The 18,797-nt window shown below is 41.4% G+C and overlaps 2 protein-coding genes across 3 annotated transcripts in view; both read right to left on the bottom strand.

Moving 5' to 3' along the window:
• Positions 1 to 6,487, bottom strand: part of CFI (complement factor I) — a 47,631-nt gene extending 41,144 nt beyond the window's left edge. For both annotated transcript variants that reach the window (XM_079784282.1, XM_079784283.1), the window contains exon 1: positions 6,296 to 6,487. In XM_079784282.1, coding sequence (XP_079640408.1) covers positions 6,296 to 6,445 — 150 coding nt within the window. In that variant the 5' untranslated portion in view covers positions 6,446 to 6,487. The remainder of the gene's footprint in view (positions 1 to 6,295) is intronic.
• LOC307102144 (protein cornichon homolog 4-like) lies at positions 784 to 1,259 on the bottom strand (the record flags this gene model as incomplete). Its single annotated transcript, XM_079775609.1, is given in 4 exon segments — positions 784 to 955; positions 1,003 to 1,100; positions 1,102 to 1,116; positions 1,120 to 1,259. Coding segments are annotated over 4 exon segments (423 nt in total). The 5' UTR covers positions 1,258 to 1,259.
• Positions 6,488 to 18,797: the final 12,310 nt, after the last annotated feature.

The following is an 18,797-nucleotide window of genomic DNA, read 5'->3' as shown; positions in this document are numbered from 1 at the left end:
GCCTTACTTCTGCCTTTTGCTATATTTTTCTCTATGCCCTGTACTTTTTTGTTCTTTATTTCCTCCATTATTGCCTTTTTTGTGTGTTTAGTTGATTTTTTATAGTGCTTTTTTGATTCTTTTCTCATTTCCTTTTTTTTTGGGGGGGGGATATATTTAAATATATTTTCTTTGTGGTTACCTTGGGGATTATACTTAAAATCTTAATTTATAGCAATTTTGTTTTCATTAATACCAATCTAGCTTCAAAAGCATATAAAAACTCTGCTCCTGTATAGTTTATACCCTCTGTATAGTTCCATAGTATAATAATAATACTCTGTTATTATTGTCACACATTACATCTTTATACATTGTGTCATTGTTAACATAGATTTATGATTATGTTTATACCTTTGCCTTTTAAATCATTTCGGAAATAAAAAGAGCAGATATGAACTAAAAGTAAAATAACATTGGCGTTTGTATTTACCTACATAAATACAAAAGTATTTACCTTTACAGGGGCTCTTTGTTTCTTCACATGACTTCAAGTTACTGTACAGTGTCCATTTGTTCAGCCTGAAGCACTCCCTTCCTTGTGGTGCATTTCTTGTAGAACAGGTCTACCAGCAACTAACTCCATCAGCTTTTGTTCATCTGAGAATGTCTTCATTTCTCCACTTTTTGTTTTTTAAATATTTTATATGGTAAAAATATAGCAAAAACATTTTTTGTTCAAAGAGGAAAAAATATATTGCTGTGATTACATTTCTAAGGATCATTTAAGTAGTTTCTGGCTCCTCATCTGTGCACTGTAGTGTAGGTTGACTTCAACCATTGCTTCTCCAGCTTCAGCCATTTATCAAAGCTAACATCATGCTTTAAAGACACATGAAGAAACAGAGCAAGTGGAAACCAACTGTGATCATGGCTTATTTTATGTGTGACTTCAGCTGTCCTCGATTCTTTATTCCTGTTGGATCAAACACTCCCATGTCACGACTTGGCACCATAATGAACTGATAGATATTCCAAGTAGCAACAGTCAAGTTGAGAAGGAAGATGAACCAGTGCGATGAAATGAGCATTAATTCAGTGACAGTGGTATGGCCAATCTGGTAATTCTGTAATTATCTACTTGCTTAATGTCAAGCAACATGACCTAGCATTAATGTAATCATATTCTAAATCAGACAATGTAATTATGAAGTATACTGAGAGAAAGATGAACGAGCAACAGTCAAGGACAGAGAAGACAAACACCACTGCCTCCATCCTCATCCTCCTCGACCACTGATCCTTCCATCAAAGCGGCTCTGGTGCCCCTTCATTTCTCCATTTTAAAAAGAAAGCTTTGTTGAATATAGAATTCTTGGTTGACAGTTCTTTTCTTTCAGGATATTAAAAATGTTATCCTACTATCTTTTGTCCTTTGTGGTTTCTGATGAGAGAGATGCTAATCTTATTGAGGATTCATTGTCCAAAATGAATTGCTTTCTTCCTGCTGCTTTCAAGATTTTCTGTTTTGTTCCTTAATAGTATCATTATAACGTGTCTTTGTGTGGATTTCTTTGTGCTATCTTCCGTGGGGTAAGTAAGCTCCCTGAAACTGTAGATTCCTATCTTTCTCAAATTTGGGAGGTTTTGGCTATTATTTCTTCTGATATTCTCTGTAAGTGTTTTTCTCTTGTCCCTCTGAGAATCTCATTATGGATATATTGGTATGCTTGACGGTGTCCTATAGATCTCTTAGGCTCTTGTAATTTTTTTCTTTTTACTCCTGAGACTGGATAATTTAATTGCCTGGTCCTAAAGTTCACTTACTCTTCTGCCTGCTTATCTGTTGTTAACATCTTCTAGTGAGTTTTTTCATTTCCATTATTACACTTTTCAGCTTTAGAATTTGTCTGAATCCTGTTTATAATTTTTATCTCTATTGAAATGCTCTATTTGGTCACATACCCTCCTCCCAGTTTTCTTTAGCCCTTTGAATGTATTAGAGACAGTTGATGTAAAATCTTTGCTTGGTAAGTCCAAATCTGTTAATTTCTCTTGTGAATAGGCCATATTTTCTTGTTTCACTGCATGCTTCATAATATTTTGTTGAAGACTGGACATTTTAAATATTATAATGTAGTTACTCTAGAAATCAGATTCTTTCTTCATCTCAGGGTTTGCTTTTCTTGCTTGCTGCAGACTATAGCTGTTTGTTTAGTGACTTTTCTTAACAGTTTTTGTGAATTTTATTTTTGGTGTGTTGTCTTTGAAGTCTCTGTTCTTTTACTTTATATTCAGCTAGTGTTTAGACAAAGATTTCCTTGAACATAAGGCACCAGAGAGAAAGAGAGTGAGAGTGAGAGAAAGAGAAAGAGAAAGGGAGAGAGAAGAGAATAAAAGAGAAAGGAAGGAAGGAAGGAAGGAAGGAAGGAAGGAAGGAAGGAAGGAAGGAAGGAAGGAAGGAAGGGAAAGAAAGAAAAAGAAAGAAAGAAAGAAAGAAAGAAAGAAAGAAAGAAGGAAGGAAGGAAGGAAGGAAGGAAGGAAGGAAGGAAGGAAGAAAGGAAGAAAGGACTAAAGAAACTGTTCAAATCAACAACAAAAAAACTCTCCTGGACTTTGCAAATTGGCTCTGTGCTGGAGTACTCCCTCAAGCTTAGCCAGGCCATTTACAATTCTGTTGTAACCCTCACTTCATGCTTGCACTGAGCCTAGGTATTTCCTAGAGGTGTAAACTTAGGGTCTTATTAGGTATTTTCTGAGTCTGCATCCTGCCCTGGGCATGTGTGTTGCTTTCTAAATTCCTGAATATATACAGGTGCTGTTGAATGTCCTAATTTCCTATGGATACTCTTCCCCTAACTTTTCCTCCCAAGCTTTAGCATCCTAGTGTATGTCTCAACTGTGATATTTTGTCCCAGAGGGCTGTGGGCTGTTTGCTTGCCATACAATGCATTTGGGGAATGCCTGCTGCCTTTCCTACTCTGAATGAGTTCTGAGTTAGGTAAAATAAAGACAAGTACATTGTGTTAGGCTTTCAAACAGTTATTTTAAAATAAAGTCTGCTCTGCTCCTTCTAGAGCTGGGGACTAGAGTTCCACGCTGGGAATGTGGATTGCCATCTTCAAGACAGCCACTGGGCTGGGGACATGGTAGGGCAAGGGCAAGTAGAAATGCCACCAAGCTCTCCTACCATTTTAAAGTTGCCTTTTCTTTCATTCAGAACTCACTTAGGTGTTATTGACCTTTGATTGATAACCAGAGTTCTGACTAAGTTAGTTCTGACTGTTGGCTTGATTTTTCCGTCTTTTTATGGAAGAACAGGTGTTTGCGTTTGCCTGCCCTGCCATTTTGGTTGACCTCCCTCTCTGCACTGAGTGTTGCCTCCTGGGCATATTCTCTTTCCAGCATCTTGTTACTCTGCTGAACATCACTCTAGTCCAGTGGTTGGCATACTGCAGCTCGAGAGCCACATGCGGCTCTGTTGACTAATGAGTTTGCCGACCACTGGGATAGGGGCTTAACACAAGGAACAACAACAGCCTGTAATTATTGGAATCAAGAGTCTAGGTCAGAGTCTAGTCCTTTCTTTCTGAAATGCTACCCATTTAAACCTAGATTTATCATCAACTTTTAGAGTAAAAGAGACATTCAAGATTTTAGGGAGGGATTATACCACAGCACAGTGCCATCCCCGTAGACAACCACGTTGACTGGAGCACTTGGCTTCCCTGTTCTTTAAGATCCCTTGGTTATTCCTACAGCAGTCTCTCCCTCTGCGCTCTGGAGTTTGTTGCCATTCTCTCCCGAGTCTCTGTACCTCTTTGCCTGGGTAGGTTCAGTAACTTCTTATTTCACTATTCAGGACAATGCAAGTCTATCCCACTCCCAGCCACCTCTGCCATTAACATAATCCATGGCCAAATCAGTCCATCAGAATGTTTTGCTACAAAAAGGGAGAGGGGCTCTTTATTACCTAGAAGGAAATCTGCTCCCAGCTTTCAAAATAACAAAGATTTCTTCCAGCTGTATATATTTTATTTTATTTGAAAATGTAGAGACATTTTAAAACTTCTTTGAACACATGTATATTGTCCCTATGGTAACCTCCATTTAAATGTAGTTACTTCCCAGATTCCATTTTCTTTTATAAATTAATATATTAAGAAGTTCTGAAAATTTCACAAATATGATAGTAACTCCTCTCAAAATGCGGTTTGTTAAATGAATAAAGACAACTTTATTGTTGGATTATTGGTTAGTGAAAAAAAAAAAGAGGCTTTTTTTCTTTTTGTAAGTGAAAACTACTATTTTCAGGTTGTTTTTTTAAAATAAAATTCTGTTTTTGTTCCAGTAACTGAAAATGTAACTGAAATGTCTTTTTTATTTTTTCAAAAGACAATTTTTTTATCATTATAAATCAACACACTTTTTGGAATTTAAAAAAGAAAAGTGAAGGATGAGTAAGACAGAATTTCTAAATTCTGAAAATTCATAAATGTATAAAACAGAAAATAAAAGTCACCAGTAATCCCATCTCTCAGAGATACCAACTGTTACCTGTTTGATATATACTCTCCAAGAACTTTTAAATTGACATTTATTTAAGCAGCTACATTTGTGTGTGAGTGTGTATACACACAGATACATATGTACATATGTGTGTATATTTTTTATTTAACAGACTTTATTTATTTATTTTTTTTTACAGAGAGGAAGGGAGAGGGATAGAGAGTTAGAAACATTGATGAGAGAGAAACATCGATCACCTGCCTCCTGCACACCCCTCACTGGGGATGTGCCCACAACCAAGGCAAATGCCCCCGCCCAGAATCGAACCTGGGACCCTTCAGTCTGCAGGCTGATGCTCTATCCACTGAGCTAAACCGGTTAGGGCAACAAACAGACTTTAGTAAGGTCTTTTTTTAGTAAATATAGAATGCATCATTTTAATGGGTACATAGTAGTTCATTTATGGATGTACACTCATTTAATCAGTTTCTTATAAATGAGCATTTAGTTTATTTTCATTTGTTTTCTGCTTTAAACATTGCATATATATTTTTATTTTTTGCATATATATTTTAGAAGTTATAAGAAACTTGAAGTATGTAATTCTGATTTCTTAGATAGTTTTCTTTAAATATTTGCTTCCATAAACTGTCCCAAGACAAAGACAGTTTTTGGAATCATATTTTAAAATGCTATGATTACAAAAGTAGGCAATCTTCAATAAATATCTAAAATGTCTTAAACATTTCTAAGCTTGATAGATGACCTTCCAACCTGGCTACAATCTGTCATTTCAGTTTAACTCCCTGAATTGCCCACCAAGTCTCCACTCTGGTCAAATGGGCTTATTCCTCTAGGATGGAAAGGAGCCTTGTACTTGCCTATCTTTCAGCCATAGCGCTTGCTGCTTCTCCGGGCTGGGAAGGCTGGAGATCACTTTCCCTTTCTCCCCACCGATTAAATCTAATTCAGAAATAAGTCTAGCTCAAATCCCACTTGGTCCACAAACTCTTCCCAACCTCCTAGCAGGAAGGAATTTTTCCTTCCATTAAAGTCCCTTGGCACATGATATTTGCACCATTTTGGGGGGCAATAAATACATACTGTCTTATAACCGTTCCTTGTCTTTTTTTTTTCCCCCAGATGTTATATAAATCTTGTTTCTTACTCTCTCACTGGAATATTTCTATCATCTTGCTACAACTGTACCAAAAGACGACTGAAGGAAGAGGTCAGCCTTGCCATTTGCTCAGCACTATACTTTGCACATAGAAGGAGGTTGGTAAATATTTATTTAAACATGTTTTTATTGATTTTTTTTTTTTACAGAGAGAGAAAAAGAGAGAGGGAGAGAGAGAGAAACATCGATGTGAGAGAGTAACATCAATCTGTTGCCTCCCACAGGAGCCGGACCAGGGATGGAACCTGAAACCTGGGTATGTGCCCCGACAGGGAATCAAACCTGTGACCTTTCCGTGCATGGGACGATGCTCAACCAACTGAGCCACACCAGCCAGGAAAATATTTATTTATTTAATATGATTACTATAAATTACAGATCTATATTGCTAAAATTCTCATTCAGTTTAATTTCTATACACAGATAAAAGCATACAAAAAAAGCAATTTCTTAAGGCTCTTTCATCAAGATAGTAACAAAGATCTCTGTTACTGACTATATCCTGCCATTGTTGGTAACTGAACGGTGTAATCTTTAAATCAAAATAATGTCTCAAGATTTTTATATATTTTTACAATATTTAAAACACTTTCTTAAAATAGTTTGCATAAACATTGAATTACTTACCTTACAAAAACTTAAGTAGAAGCACAAAAGTAACAGGATAGCATGAGCAAGCTTCATGGTGGAGACATTCAGGGTCTGTGTCTCTACTGTGGATGCTTCTCCGCCCCAGATAGTTTTTTCAAATTTAATTTTTAACCTCTGAAAAAACATTTAAGAAGATCAAGCCTTCTAAAGAGCTTTGTACTTTTGAACTCAAAGAGAATTTGGCTACAATCCAAAGAGTTTACCGTAACTGAAACAAAAAAAAGGTCTTTCAGCAAACAGCAGAGGGAGGCGACCAATAGGGACTGTGTTTCCTCCAGAGGAAACTGATTTCCCACCTCATTACTGAATAATGCCTCTGTTCTGTTTCCTAGGGAGGACAGAAACTACACTGCAAGCCAACTTTTTGTGCTTGTGGAAAATAAAATTATAACATTTCCCCTCAAGGTTGAAGACCAGGCGATGGCAAGAAGTAAAAGTGCATCAGATTAAAGGCTATGCTGAATACCTTAAAATCCTCAACCAAACAGTTCCTTTAGCATGCACTGGCTGTGCTGTGATCAAGTTGTATTCTCTGAGCACAAAAATAAATACTTTTTAATATAAGTATTCTTGCCCTGGCACCAATGATAGTGCAGGATTCATGTGTGTTTGTAAAATAAATTTGGGACCGCATTTCTGCTGTCACCATTTGGCTTCTCCTGAAGCAGACGTGAGACAGATTTGCGGGGTGGGGGTGGGGGGGTGGGGAAGGAAGGGAGGGAGGAGGCGTGTGGGTGCAAGATGCGTGTTAGGAATGATCCAGTGAAAGGAAGGGAGAAGGAGCAGGAATGAGCAGAGAGAGAAGTCGGACTACAAGGCAGGCTTGTCAAAGCTTCGGCCAGCTATGGGAGCTCCGGAGTGAGTGTGCCTGTCACAGTGCCCCTGGGTCAGGCAGAAATGCCTGGACCATTGAACCCTGCCTTGCTCAGTCAGTCGGTGTAGGTTGTCCAGGAAAGACATGCCTTCAGGTGAGGCAGTTTTCTGTAGCTGAGGCAGACCCTGAAGGAACTGACAGATTCTGTCAGAAGAAAGTGTCAGCAAAACCTTCCCTGAAGAAGGGATCTGGGAAAATCCTTTCCTTGTTTTCCAGAGCCCACCATTCACACCTTTTAGATCTACTTGCCATATATGTTCCAAGTGGCTCCTTCAAAATTTCAGTGGGTCTCTCCTCTGGAAGGAAATGTTAGAAGAGGGAGGTGTCCTTGTCGTTGATCTTGGGGCTGCAGCTGCTACTCATCTGGTCCATTCTAGACTTCCTTCACCCTGACCTCCTACCTCCCGGCCTCAGTAGCTTACCTGACGGAATAACCTCTCCCAGTAGTGGTCAGTGGTCTGAGCCCCTGGTTATCAGGCCTTTTTAGTTGCCCTTGCCTGTCACAAGAGGCACCCAAGTCATTCATACGGCCCCATACATGTTATATAACAGCTGTCCTCCTTTCTCCGAATGATCGGGGCCAGTAAACCCTGTCAAGATGATGAGTCCTCTTCATTCCTGCTGGTCTATAGTTATCAGGAGCCCAAATGTGCAAAGGGCAGAAGGCTTAGCTTATAATTCTTGCTGTGCCCTTTGGACAACAAGACCTCTAATCCTGCAGAGTCCACGGTTGTGGGGACATGAAGCAAAAAGTCCCCAACTGGTCATTGGGAAGAGAGAATCGGGAAGTTGTCATGGTACAGACAGTATATGATATAGTTTAGGAAGAAAGAATGACAGGGAAAGAGATTTGGGCACCTCCTAAATTTATATATCTACTAGAAGCCCGATGCACGAAGATTCGTGCTAGAATGGGCTTTCCTTTCCCTGGCTGCCAGCACCACCTTTCCACTCTGGCCCAGGCCCGGAGCCGCCTCTTTCCGCTCCAGCCCCACCTTCCCACGCTGCCCAGAGGCCCTGAGAGAACAGGGGTGGGGCAGAACGCCTGTGTCGCCGCCATGGCAACGACGCAAGCATCCCACCCCATCACTGGGCGCCTGTGCATGCAAATTAACTGCCATCTTTGTTGGGTTAATTTGCATATCACTCCTGATCGGCTAGTGGCGTAGCGGCGGTACGGTCAATTTACATGCTTGTCTATTATTAGGTAAGATTAGTGAAGACTGAGAAGTAATTGGCAATAAAGGAGAAGGCAAACCAGGAGAGTTTCATAAAAGTGATGGTGAATGTGGCTATTCCTGATTCTATTTCCTGGTTCCCCAACCTGGGTCTTCCCTCTCTTGGGGATGCAATGCTATCCGAAGGTCTTTGATTCAATACTTATGCTGTTTCCTGGAGGATAGCTCCTGGTCTTCAGAGTAGTGCCTTTAAGTAGCAGCTCAGCTCTGCATCCAGCAAGCTGCCCCAATGCTCCAGGAGGCTTCCAAAGTCTGGGTGGTGTTGTATGTGATGACCAGCGAAGCATGGTCATAGGCCAACTCTCACATCTTCTTTGCTGTGAAGTGGGTCCCCTGGTCTGATGTTATATGGGATCATATGGGATCCCCTGTTAAAAGATTACTTTGCAATCCTTTGAATCATGATCCTAGCTGCGGCCCAGGTGGGTCATGATCCAAGGGGACATTTTAACCTGGGACATATGTCTATTCCTGTAAGACTGTACCACTGGCTCTTTTAAGATCAAAAGGACAAACTGTGTGAATTTACCACCAAGTGCCTGGTTGGTATCCTTGATGGATTGTGCTATCTTGGGGGTTCCACATTGGTCCCTGTTACTGTCAGATTGAACATTTGTTGATGGTAGTAGCTAATAAACCTGGGGGGGTTCATGCTAATGGCCTCAGGGGAAGCCTCCATCTCTGCTGCCATGGCCACTGTATTCTCGCACCCCTTGTGCTAGCATTGGGGTGGCTGATGGCTGAAACTGGCTGATATTAATCGGCTGAGTCAGTTTGTTGGTAATTTAGTGTCTTTTCCTCTGGTGGGTGTTAACATGTGATATTAAGATTTTTATACTTTATCCCCACTCCTATATGTACATCCGCATGCTCCTACTGCAGACCTTCTTATTCTTAATTTAAAAATATGTTTTATTCTAGGAAAAAAAGATGGTCAATCACTATAGCCTGTGCTTCCATGTATCAAACCACGGCTGGAAAAGTGGATGATCAGGTGTACTACTGAAGCTCTGCCATTGGCAGAAATTGCCCTCACCACTCTTTTTTGAAGAATTGAGTTTTTAGAAACAGAGGAAGGGAGAGAGGGAGCAAGGGAGGGAGGAAGAGAGAGAGAGAGAGAGAGAGAGAGAGAGAGAGAGAGAGAGAGAGACAGACCTATGTGGAAAACATCAACATGAGAGAGAAACATTGATCAGTTGCCTCCTGTCTGTGCCGGACTGGGGGATCAAACCTGCAACCTGGGAATGTGCTCTGACCAGGAACCAAACCTGCAACCTTTTGGTGTATAGGGTGATACTCTAACCAGCTGAGCCACCCAGCCAGGGGCCTCATCACGGTCTTTTAAAACTGTTCCTAAGTGTGGCTGTAATGAGCTGCTATTTTTGGCTCGCGCCTACATACTGAGCCATAGGCGTGAGCTGAGAGAAGAGCACAGATGCAGCAATTTGGATTTGGGTGGGAAGTGGGGTATCTGGGCTACCTGCTCATGCACTTTGTTCATGTCATTTGCTCCTTTTTTTGTGTTTGTTTCTAGATGTAACAGTTCTGTCTTGCATTTTTACGAGGCCTGCTCAACCTTATGTTTTTTGGGTCTGTTAGGACCCAGCTCATACTGGGCATTTCTGGCCACATGGTAACACAGTGTCCCACATTCAGTTATTCCACCACATTTACCAGGATCCAGTAGAAATGGCGGCAGCCACGGAGCTGGAAGAGCAGGAGGCTAGGGTTGCCCTGGGTGATGGAGGAAGCCAAGCTTCTGCAGCCCTGGCCGGCCTAGGCCTCCACTCCAGGCTACAAAGTTTCAATTATAGAAGATAAATAAATTCCAATAGAAATGGCTGCCACCACAGAGCGAGCAGGAGGCTTGGCTCCGCTCCAGGCTACAAAGTTTCAATTGTAGAAGATAAATAAATTCCAGATATCAGGGCTTCCACTTGGGTTGCTGGGGGGTGTGGCTGGCCTGCAAACCACCACAGGCCCCTCACCCAGGCCACCCCATGCCCACAGGGAACCCACACCCTGATCCGGGACACCCTTCAGGGTAAACCAGCCGGCCCCCACCCGTGCACCAGGCCTCTATCCTATCTAATAAAAGAGTAATATGCAGATTGACCATCACTCCAACACACAAGATGGCTGTCCCCAAGTGGTCAAAGATCCTGCCTCCATGTGGACACAGATGGCCACCACAAGATGGCCAGCAGGGGAGGGCAGTTGGTGGCAATCAACCCTGCAGGGGAGGGCAGTTAGGAGTGACCAGGCCGGCAGAGGAGGGAAGTTGGGGGCAAACAGGCTGGCATGGGAGTGGTTAGGGCGTGATCAGGCTGGCAGGCAGAAGTGGTTAGGGGAAATCAGGAAGACAGGCAGGTGCGCAGTTGGGAGCCAGCAGTCCTGGATTGTGAGAGGGATGTCCAACTGCCCGTTTAGGCCCAATCCCACCGGGATCGGGTCTAAACGGGCAGTCAGACATCCCTCGAGGGGTCCCAGATTGGAGAGGGTGCAGGATGGGCTGAGGGACACCCCCTCCCCCCGTGCACGAATTTCATGTACTGGGCCATATATATATATATATATATATATATATATATATATATATGCACCAGGATATATATATATATATATATATATATATATACACACACACACACACACACACACATATATAGCCTGGTGCATGAATTCATGCATGGGTGGGGTCCGGCCAGCCTGGCCAGGGGGAGGGTGGGTGGGGTCCGGCCAGCCTGGCCAGGGGGAGGGTGCATGGGCAGTTGGCTGGCCTGCTTGCTGGTTGAACTCCTGGTCGAGGGGACAATTTGCATATTAACTTTTTATTATATAGGAGGATATACACTGAGTGGCCAGATTATTATGCGTTCAGAGATCATAATAATCTGGCCACTCAGTGTATAGTCATGTGTTGACAAGCAGAATTTTAATGGGTGGGCAGAAATTCAAAGTATAGAGAAGAGTTCAGTTAAGTTCAATGAATACCTACTAGGTATCAGTGTGTGTGTGTGTGTGTGTGTGTGTGTGTGTGTGTGTGTGTGTGTATTTATAGGCACTGTGCTATGTGCTTAGGATACCAAAACAAGTAAGAAGTACTTCCCACTCTTCAGGAGCTTAAATAGTCTAGTGGAAGATTTCTCAAATGGGGCTCACAGATATCATTAGGGGTTCTGTGAGAGCTTATTAGGGGTTCCAGAAGGAAATTTAAAAAAAAATTTTTCTTCTCCATACAATGCTAACACTTACAGTGATGAATAGCTCAAGAAGCCCTGTTAGCAATTTTGCTGAGATGGTTCACCTACATAGCAGAGCTCCACATGACTATGTTCACTTGGTTGAGTCAGTTCTGTTTTGGATGTGAGAGAGGGAAGAAAGGCTGTTGATAATTGATGAGTGCTGAACTGTACCAGGGAGGGATGATAGGTTATGGCATCAGCCTCTTCCCTTGAATTCTATCTCCTAGCCTCCCCCAGCCTCCCCTCACCCCAGCCAACTGAGAGCAAACAAGCTTTCCCGATATGATATCAAATCAAGGGGTACATTTTAATTCTAAGGAAAGACTTGTACACACTATGACTCAGAAGCCTTCCTATTGCTTTATCATGTTGTAAACATTGCAAAACAGAGGTTGTAGGTTAAAAGTGAATTGTATTTCTAAAGATTTCATTTTTCTTTTGTGATTTCCTTGTTTTGTTTGCTTGTTTTACACTTTATTAGCACCTGTTTTACAAACATGACTTAAGAGTCCAATGTGGTGATTTTTGAAGACGAAGTGAAAGATGGAAGAGAATTCTAGGCCTAGGAAGTAATTTGATAAATAATGAAGAATCACAACTTATAAATGCAGCAATGGCTCCAGCAAAATTGAAAAGACACAACTACAAATCACGTTAAAGGAGCAAATAATTTTAAATGGCCGTTGAAATTCCAGAGTAAAAATTTGTTTAAAAAAAGTCAGTCACCTTCAGTAAAAATGTCTAAAAAACAAGTTAAGTAGCAGAACTTTTTGACTAAAAAAAGAAAAAGCCCCAAAGTTGGTAAGAACTTCACAATTCTAGTATTTAAATTTATAGACAGTAAAATGCTAGAATAATACATAATGTAAGAAACTAAAAAGGTTTCCCTCTGGAAGTTTAATAAATTGATGTGATTGATGACATGCTACAAGATGCTGAAGAGATTTTTGTGTAATAAACAAAAAAACAAGTTTTTATCTTCCCTGATGGGTTGATTTCAATAACAGATGTCATATGGTAGCATTTTCAAGATATGTAAATTGTGGTGAAATTAACTTTTTTCCATGATGGTAAAATGTTGCCCAAAACAAAGGCCAAGATACATGCACTGTTTTGTCTTCATATTAGAAACAAAAGGTACGTTTTGGAGAAAGTGTGTTGCCATCTGCACTGATGGTACCCTATCAGTGATTTCAGCATTGTTCCCTGAGGAAAAAAAATCCTGATGTATTCACAACATACTCTTTTCCTCCCAGAGAAATGCTGGTGTCAGACATTTTTGAAATAGAAATGAAAAAAATTCTGGCTGGTACTACAAAAATGGCTAAACTTACTCAAAAACGGCTAGTTCACTCAAGAATGTTAAAAAAACACACACATACAACTATGTAGAAACCTGGACAAAGGCCACATAAATCTGCCACGTGCATAAAATCTTATGGCTTAGGAGATCATTTGTTCTTGGGAAAGCCAGCTGCCAGGTCAAGAGTATGCTTAAGCATTCTGTAAACAGGCCCATGTGGCAAGGAACTGAGTCCTTTTGGCAAGAGACAGTATTAGCTTGCTAGGCACACGAGTGAGCAACCTCAGAAATTGTGCCTTCAGATTACTGCACTCCCAGTCAACATTTTGATTGCAACCACAAGAGACCCTAAACCAGAACCATTAAGCCAAGCTGCTCCTCAATATCTGACTTACAGAGATTATGCAAGATAAAGCTTATTGTTTTAAGCCACTAGGTGTTGGGGTAACAGAAACTAATACAGATTTTGGGTTTTAATAGGATGTTTGAGCTAAAAAAGTGAACGGTGGGAATACTTTCAAGAAAATAGTAGGCTAGATTTTGCCAAATGCTCTGAAGATCAAGAATGGCTGCAGAAACTTAGCCTATTTAGTAGACTTTTTTTTTTTTTTATCACATGAAGTAGCTGAACAAGTATCTTCAAGGACATGGAGAAAATATTTTGATTTCAAGTGACAAGATTCTTGGTTTTAAATAGAAATTGAATCTTTGGAAAAATCATACGGCAAAAAAGAAATCCTCAAATAGTTCCACTGCTGCTTGCACATGAGAGTGAGGAAGTCTCAAGTGTCAAGTTGACCAAATCACTGGGGGAAATTGCAAACAAAACTGAACAGTATTTTCCCTCCCTTTCAACACAAGTGTATGGCTGAATGAGGGCTCCTTTCTCTGAATCTTCTTTTCAGCCTGAGCACCTGACTGTTAAAGAAGAGGAAGAACTTCGTGAGTTATTATAAACATAAGATGAAATTTACTGATTTGAAATATTACAAGTTCTAGACTTCTGTGAAAGAAAGGCATTCTGCCATTCATAGGAAAGTAATAAACATTTTATTATAATTTTCTTCTTGTGTAAGCTTTTTGTCTAATAAGCATTAAAACAATGACAGAAATCATCTCATTTTGTTTGCAAATGAAATCTATGCATGCCAGTCTTTTTTAAAAAATATTTTTAAAATATGTTTTTTATTTCTTTTTAGAAAGAGAGGAAGGGAGAAGGATAGAGACATAGAAACTTCGATGAGAGAGAAACATCATCAATCGACTGGCTCCTGCACCCCCTCCCCCGACTGGGGATTGAGCGCCAAACCCAGGCATGTGTCCTGATCCAGAATCAAACCAGTGACCTCTTTCATGGGTCCATGCTCAGACACTGAGCCACACCGGCGGGCTGTGTATGCCAGTCTTAAGACTGACTCAGAACTGAGAATATATAGAGCAAAAGCAAAGATTTCATACTAAATAGGTAAATTTTATTATTTTTAGTTTCAAAAATAACACACACACACCCACACACATATATATATGTGTGTATATATATATATATATACACACATATGTGTGTGTGTGTGTGTGTGTGTGTGTGTATTAGAGGCCTGGTACATGAAATTCCTGCACGGGGGTGTGTGTGTGGTGTCCCTTAGCCCGGCCTGCACCCTCTCGCAGTCTGGGAGCCCTTGGGGGATGTCCGACTGCCTAAACTATCAGTCGGACATCCTTACCACTGCCAGGAGCTGGAAGAGGCTCCCACCACCTCTGCTGCGCTTGCCAGCCGTGAGCCTGGCTTCTGGCTGAGCAGCGCTCCCTCTGTGGGAGCACACTGACCACCAGGGGGCAGCTCCTGTGTTGAGTGTCTGTCCCCTGGTGGTCAGTGTGCATCCTAGCAACTGGTCATTCTGCAATTAGGCTGAAACCTGTTCTCCGACATCCCCTGAGGGGTCCCGGATTGCGAGAGGGTGCAGGCCAGGCCGAGGGACTCCACCTACCAGTTAGAGCATCTGTCCCCTGGTGGTCAGTGCACATCATAGTGACTGGTTGACTGTCTGTCCCCTGGTGGTCAGTGCACATCATAGTGAGCTCTTGAGGGGCCTTAGCATATCATTAGCATATTACGCTTTGATTGCTTGAGCAGCCGACTGGACACTTAGCATATTAGGCTTTTATTATATAGGAGATATACAGTATATATGTATGTATGTGTATATATATATATATATATATATATATATATATGCCTGTCAACATAAGAAACATTCAAACTTGTGAAGAATTTTTGTGAGTTTGTTTGAGCCAGAACTGTTGATAATTGCTGGGAAGCAAAATCTCAATGGATTGAGATAGTGCTCCAGAAAGTGGCAGTTTTGCACCTTATTTTATACATTACAATAAAAAAAGAGATGTAAGTGGGTTATATGAAATCCACTCGTGACAGATTAGGGAGGTGGGAGAAAGCAAAGCGGGGAAACATCTGGGATTGGATAAAAAGTAAAATTGTAGACAACACACTTCTTTTACTTAGGTGGGTGCAGGATAGTTAACAGCAGCAATTAACTCAATAACAATGAGGGGATTTGTGGTCTCTGCAGATTGGTGCCTATGCTTTGAGGGGTCCGAAAAAAGGAAAATCACTTTGACATTCCAAAGATATTTTATTGTAGATGCAAAAAGACAAGAAACAGGCTCAGTTAAGGTTAAGATTGACCTTTGTCAGGGAAGATACTGGTCTACCCACCATAAACTGCTTTTAGTTTTTAAAAAAGTTTTAATTTCAGACCATCCTTTGTGGTTACTTTAGGTCTCTGAGTTTGCAAGGCTGCCATGTAGGCCTTCCCTGAGCTTGTCAGGTTAGCATGTGGCCGACTCCTTTTTGTTCACAGGCCTATAAAAAGATATTGACATTTAATAAAATCAATTTTCAACCTTTACTAAATTAAAGGAAAAACTAAAGTTTCCTCTTCCATTTAATTTATGTGAGACTTGATATCCTTTGTGAGGAGGAGAAATCTACAGAGTATGGTTAATAAGTAGGGCAAAAATAGATTCACAGAGAAACATTCTCTACTCAAAAGAGCACTGAGTTGCACAACAATGTGAATCACTGAACTATACACTTAAAAATGATTAATATAGTAAAGTTTATGCTACCTGTATTTTATCTATTAGAAAAAAGCATGTTAGAAAAAAGCATTGACAATTATTATTGGGTCATTATGTCTACAACTTGCTATATATATATATATATATATATATATATATATATATATATATATACACACACACACACACACACACACACACTAGAGGCCCGGTGCACTAAATTCGTGCATGGAGGGGGGTTGTCCCTCAGCCCAGCCTGTACCCTCTCCAATCTGGAACCCCTCAAGGGATGTCCGACTGCCCGTTTAGGCCCGATACCTGGGATCGGGCCTAAACGGGCAGTCGGACATCCCTCTCACAATCCAGGACTGCTGGCTCCCAACTGCTTGCCTGCCTGCCTTCCTGATTGCCCCTCACTGCTTCTGCCTGCCAGCCTGATCACCCCTAACCACTCTGCTGCCAGCCTGTTTGCCCCCAACTTCCCTCCTCTGCCGGCCTGGTCACCCCTAACAGCCCTCTCCTGCAGGGTTGATCACCTCCAACTGCCCTCCCTTGCAGGCCGGGTGCCTCCCAACTGCCCTCTCCTGCTGGCCATCTTGTGGTGGCCATTTTGTGTCCACATGGGGGCAGGATCTTTGACCACATGGGGGCAGCTATATTGTGTGTTGCAGTGATGATCAATCTGCATAGTACTCTTTTATTAGATAGGATGCAGGGGTTTGAGGCCTGAAGATTATTTCAAGAGCTCCTCCAGGGTAAAATGATAGAAAAAGCTAGTCTAGGGAGTGGGAAATGGAAGTGTTCAACAATGGCAGAGAAAGAGAAACAAGGCAATGATGTTGGCCTAATGGGGCAGAGGGAGGGTGTGCAGTAATTATGTAGAAGGCCTCATCCATAGATTTTACTTTAGAGATGTTGCTAAAGGAAATGGGGACCTTTCGGGGTCCTGAGGATGGCTATGGGATAAGGAAACTGTTTTAGTAAGGTCCGTATGTCATCATATGAAGTACGGGGGGGGGGGGGGGGAGGGGGGGAGAAAAGTAAAGCCTGGAAGTATTTATTTTGAGGCAACAAAGATGTTCAGAATGTGAGAGGTTGTGTTCACTCCTATTATTTCAGTACTTTTGAATTCTTGTAGATTATATTGGGTGATTTAGGATAGGAATAACACAAGAAAGTGTGGTAGTGAAACAGGAATTTTTAGGGGTGAAAAGACAGGTTTAGGAAATTTTAGAAATCAAGGGGACTCTGAAAAGAAGCACAGGACTGCAGAGCAGCAGAAGGTGTATCTCCATAGACTAGGGAAGCTGAAAAGCTGCAACAGGTACATTTCCATAGAAGGAGGGAGCTGGGAACAGCAGAAGGTCTGTATTTACAAAATAAGGGAAGGAAGCCCCTCATCCAAAAGGAAAAGAAAGAACAAAGGGAAAATAATAAGGAAGGAGGGAGGAAAACCTCACAGGTCCCATGTGAGGTTGACTTTTGAGCTCAGGAGTTACCATAGTAACCAGTCCAAGGGAATAGTGACCAATCAGAGGGTATATCAAGGCACAAAGATCTGCAGCCTTTATAAGCCATGGGGAAAAGGAACTCAGTGGGACTCTTCCCCCTCGCCATATGGGAGTCTGTGCTGTGAGATTCTTTCCTCCTTCCTTACGTGGGAGTCTGTACTTGTTCTTCAATAAATTTCCACCTTTGCTATACCACCTTCCATCCGTGGATTCATTCTTCAATTCCCACAGACAAAGAACCTGGGGACCAGTCTGCCCAGGGGAACACCGCATGTTCCAATCCAAAAATCCCACTTCAGTAGTGACAACAGGAGGCCTATGATAACAATGCAAAAATCTGCCTTAGAAGGAATAGAAGTTGATAGCTTTGGATAAAAGAGATGGCAACCAAGGCTGGGGTAGGGATGTTGATAATGATAGAGAAGGAGAGTGCTCAAAGGTCTGAGTCAAAAGATTCATAAACCAGGAGAATGATGCTACCATGAGGACAAACGGAGAACTGGGATGATGAACAATTTGGGAAGTGTAAGAGGAGGGGGCCAGAAAAAGGACTGAGGACAGTGAGAATCCAAAAGTTCTAGGTTTCCCCTCTAACGAGCTGGGGAAGTTAGCTCACTTCTCTGAATGTCAGTTCCTTACATGTAAAATAAAAGGGAGCCAGGTAATCTGGAAGGTACCATAAAAGTTCAGTGGTTTCATCACAGAGCTGGAGATAAGTGCAACACCAAATGGAGAAACACAGTGTACATAAATATTAAATGACACAAAGCAAAATAGAGCAGGTGAGTTGTGAATAATTCTACCTCTGAATGAGGTATGGAATTTAAAGTAAATTTATCAAATTCCTTTTATCTGTAGGACTGTTAAGTGCTTTCTCAAGCAGCTTATACTTTAGGGTAGAAGGCACATTGTGATTCCTAATATTTCCATAGTGAAGTTTACAACGTTCTTTCAAAAAAAAAAAAAGCAACCCTATGTAATATGTACCAACCCCAACCCTCTTGCAGAGGAAGCTGACTGTGTCAAATTTATTTCTTTTAAAAACATTTTATTTACTTATTTTAGAGAGAGAGGAAGGGAGAGGGAGAGAAACTGCGCTGAGGAACATCCATTGGCTGCCTCCTGCACGGCCCCCACCAGGGATCAGCCCACAACCTGGGCTTGTGCCCCGATGGGGAATGGAACCAGCAACCTTTTGGTGTACCAGACGA

Source organism: Cnephaeus nilssonii, assembly GCF_951640355.1.
Source record: "Cnephaeus nilssonii genome assembly, chromosome: 1".
Classification (NCBI taxonomy): Eukaryota; Metazoa; Chordata; class Mammalia; order Chiroptera; family Vespertilionidae; genus Cnephaeus; species Cnephaeus nilssonii.
The sequence above is the reverse complement of the archived record's forward strand: the minus strand, read 5'-3'. Positions and strand labels throughout refer to the sequence as shown.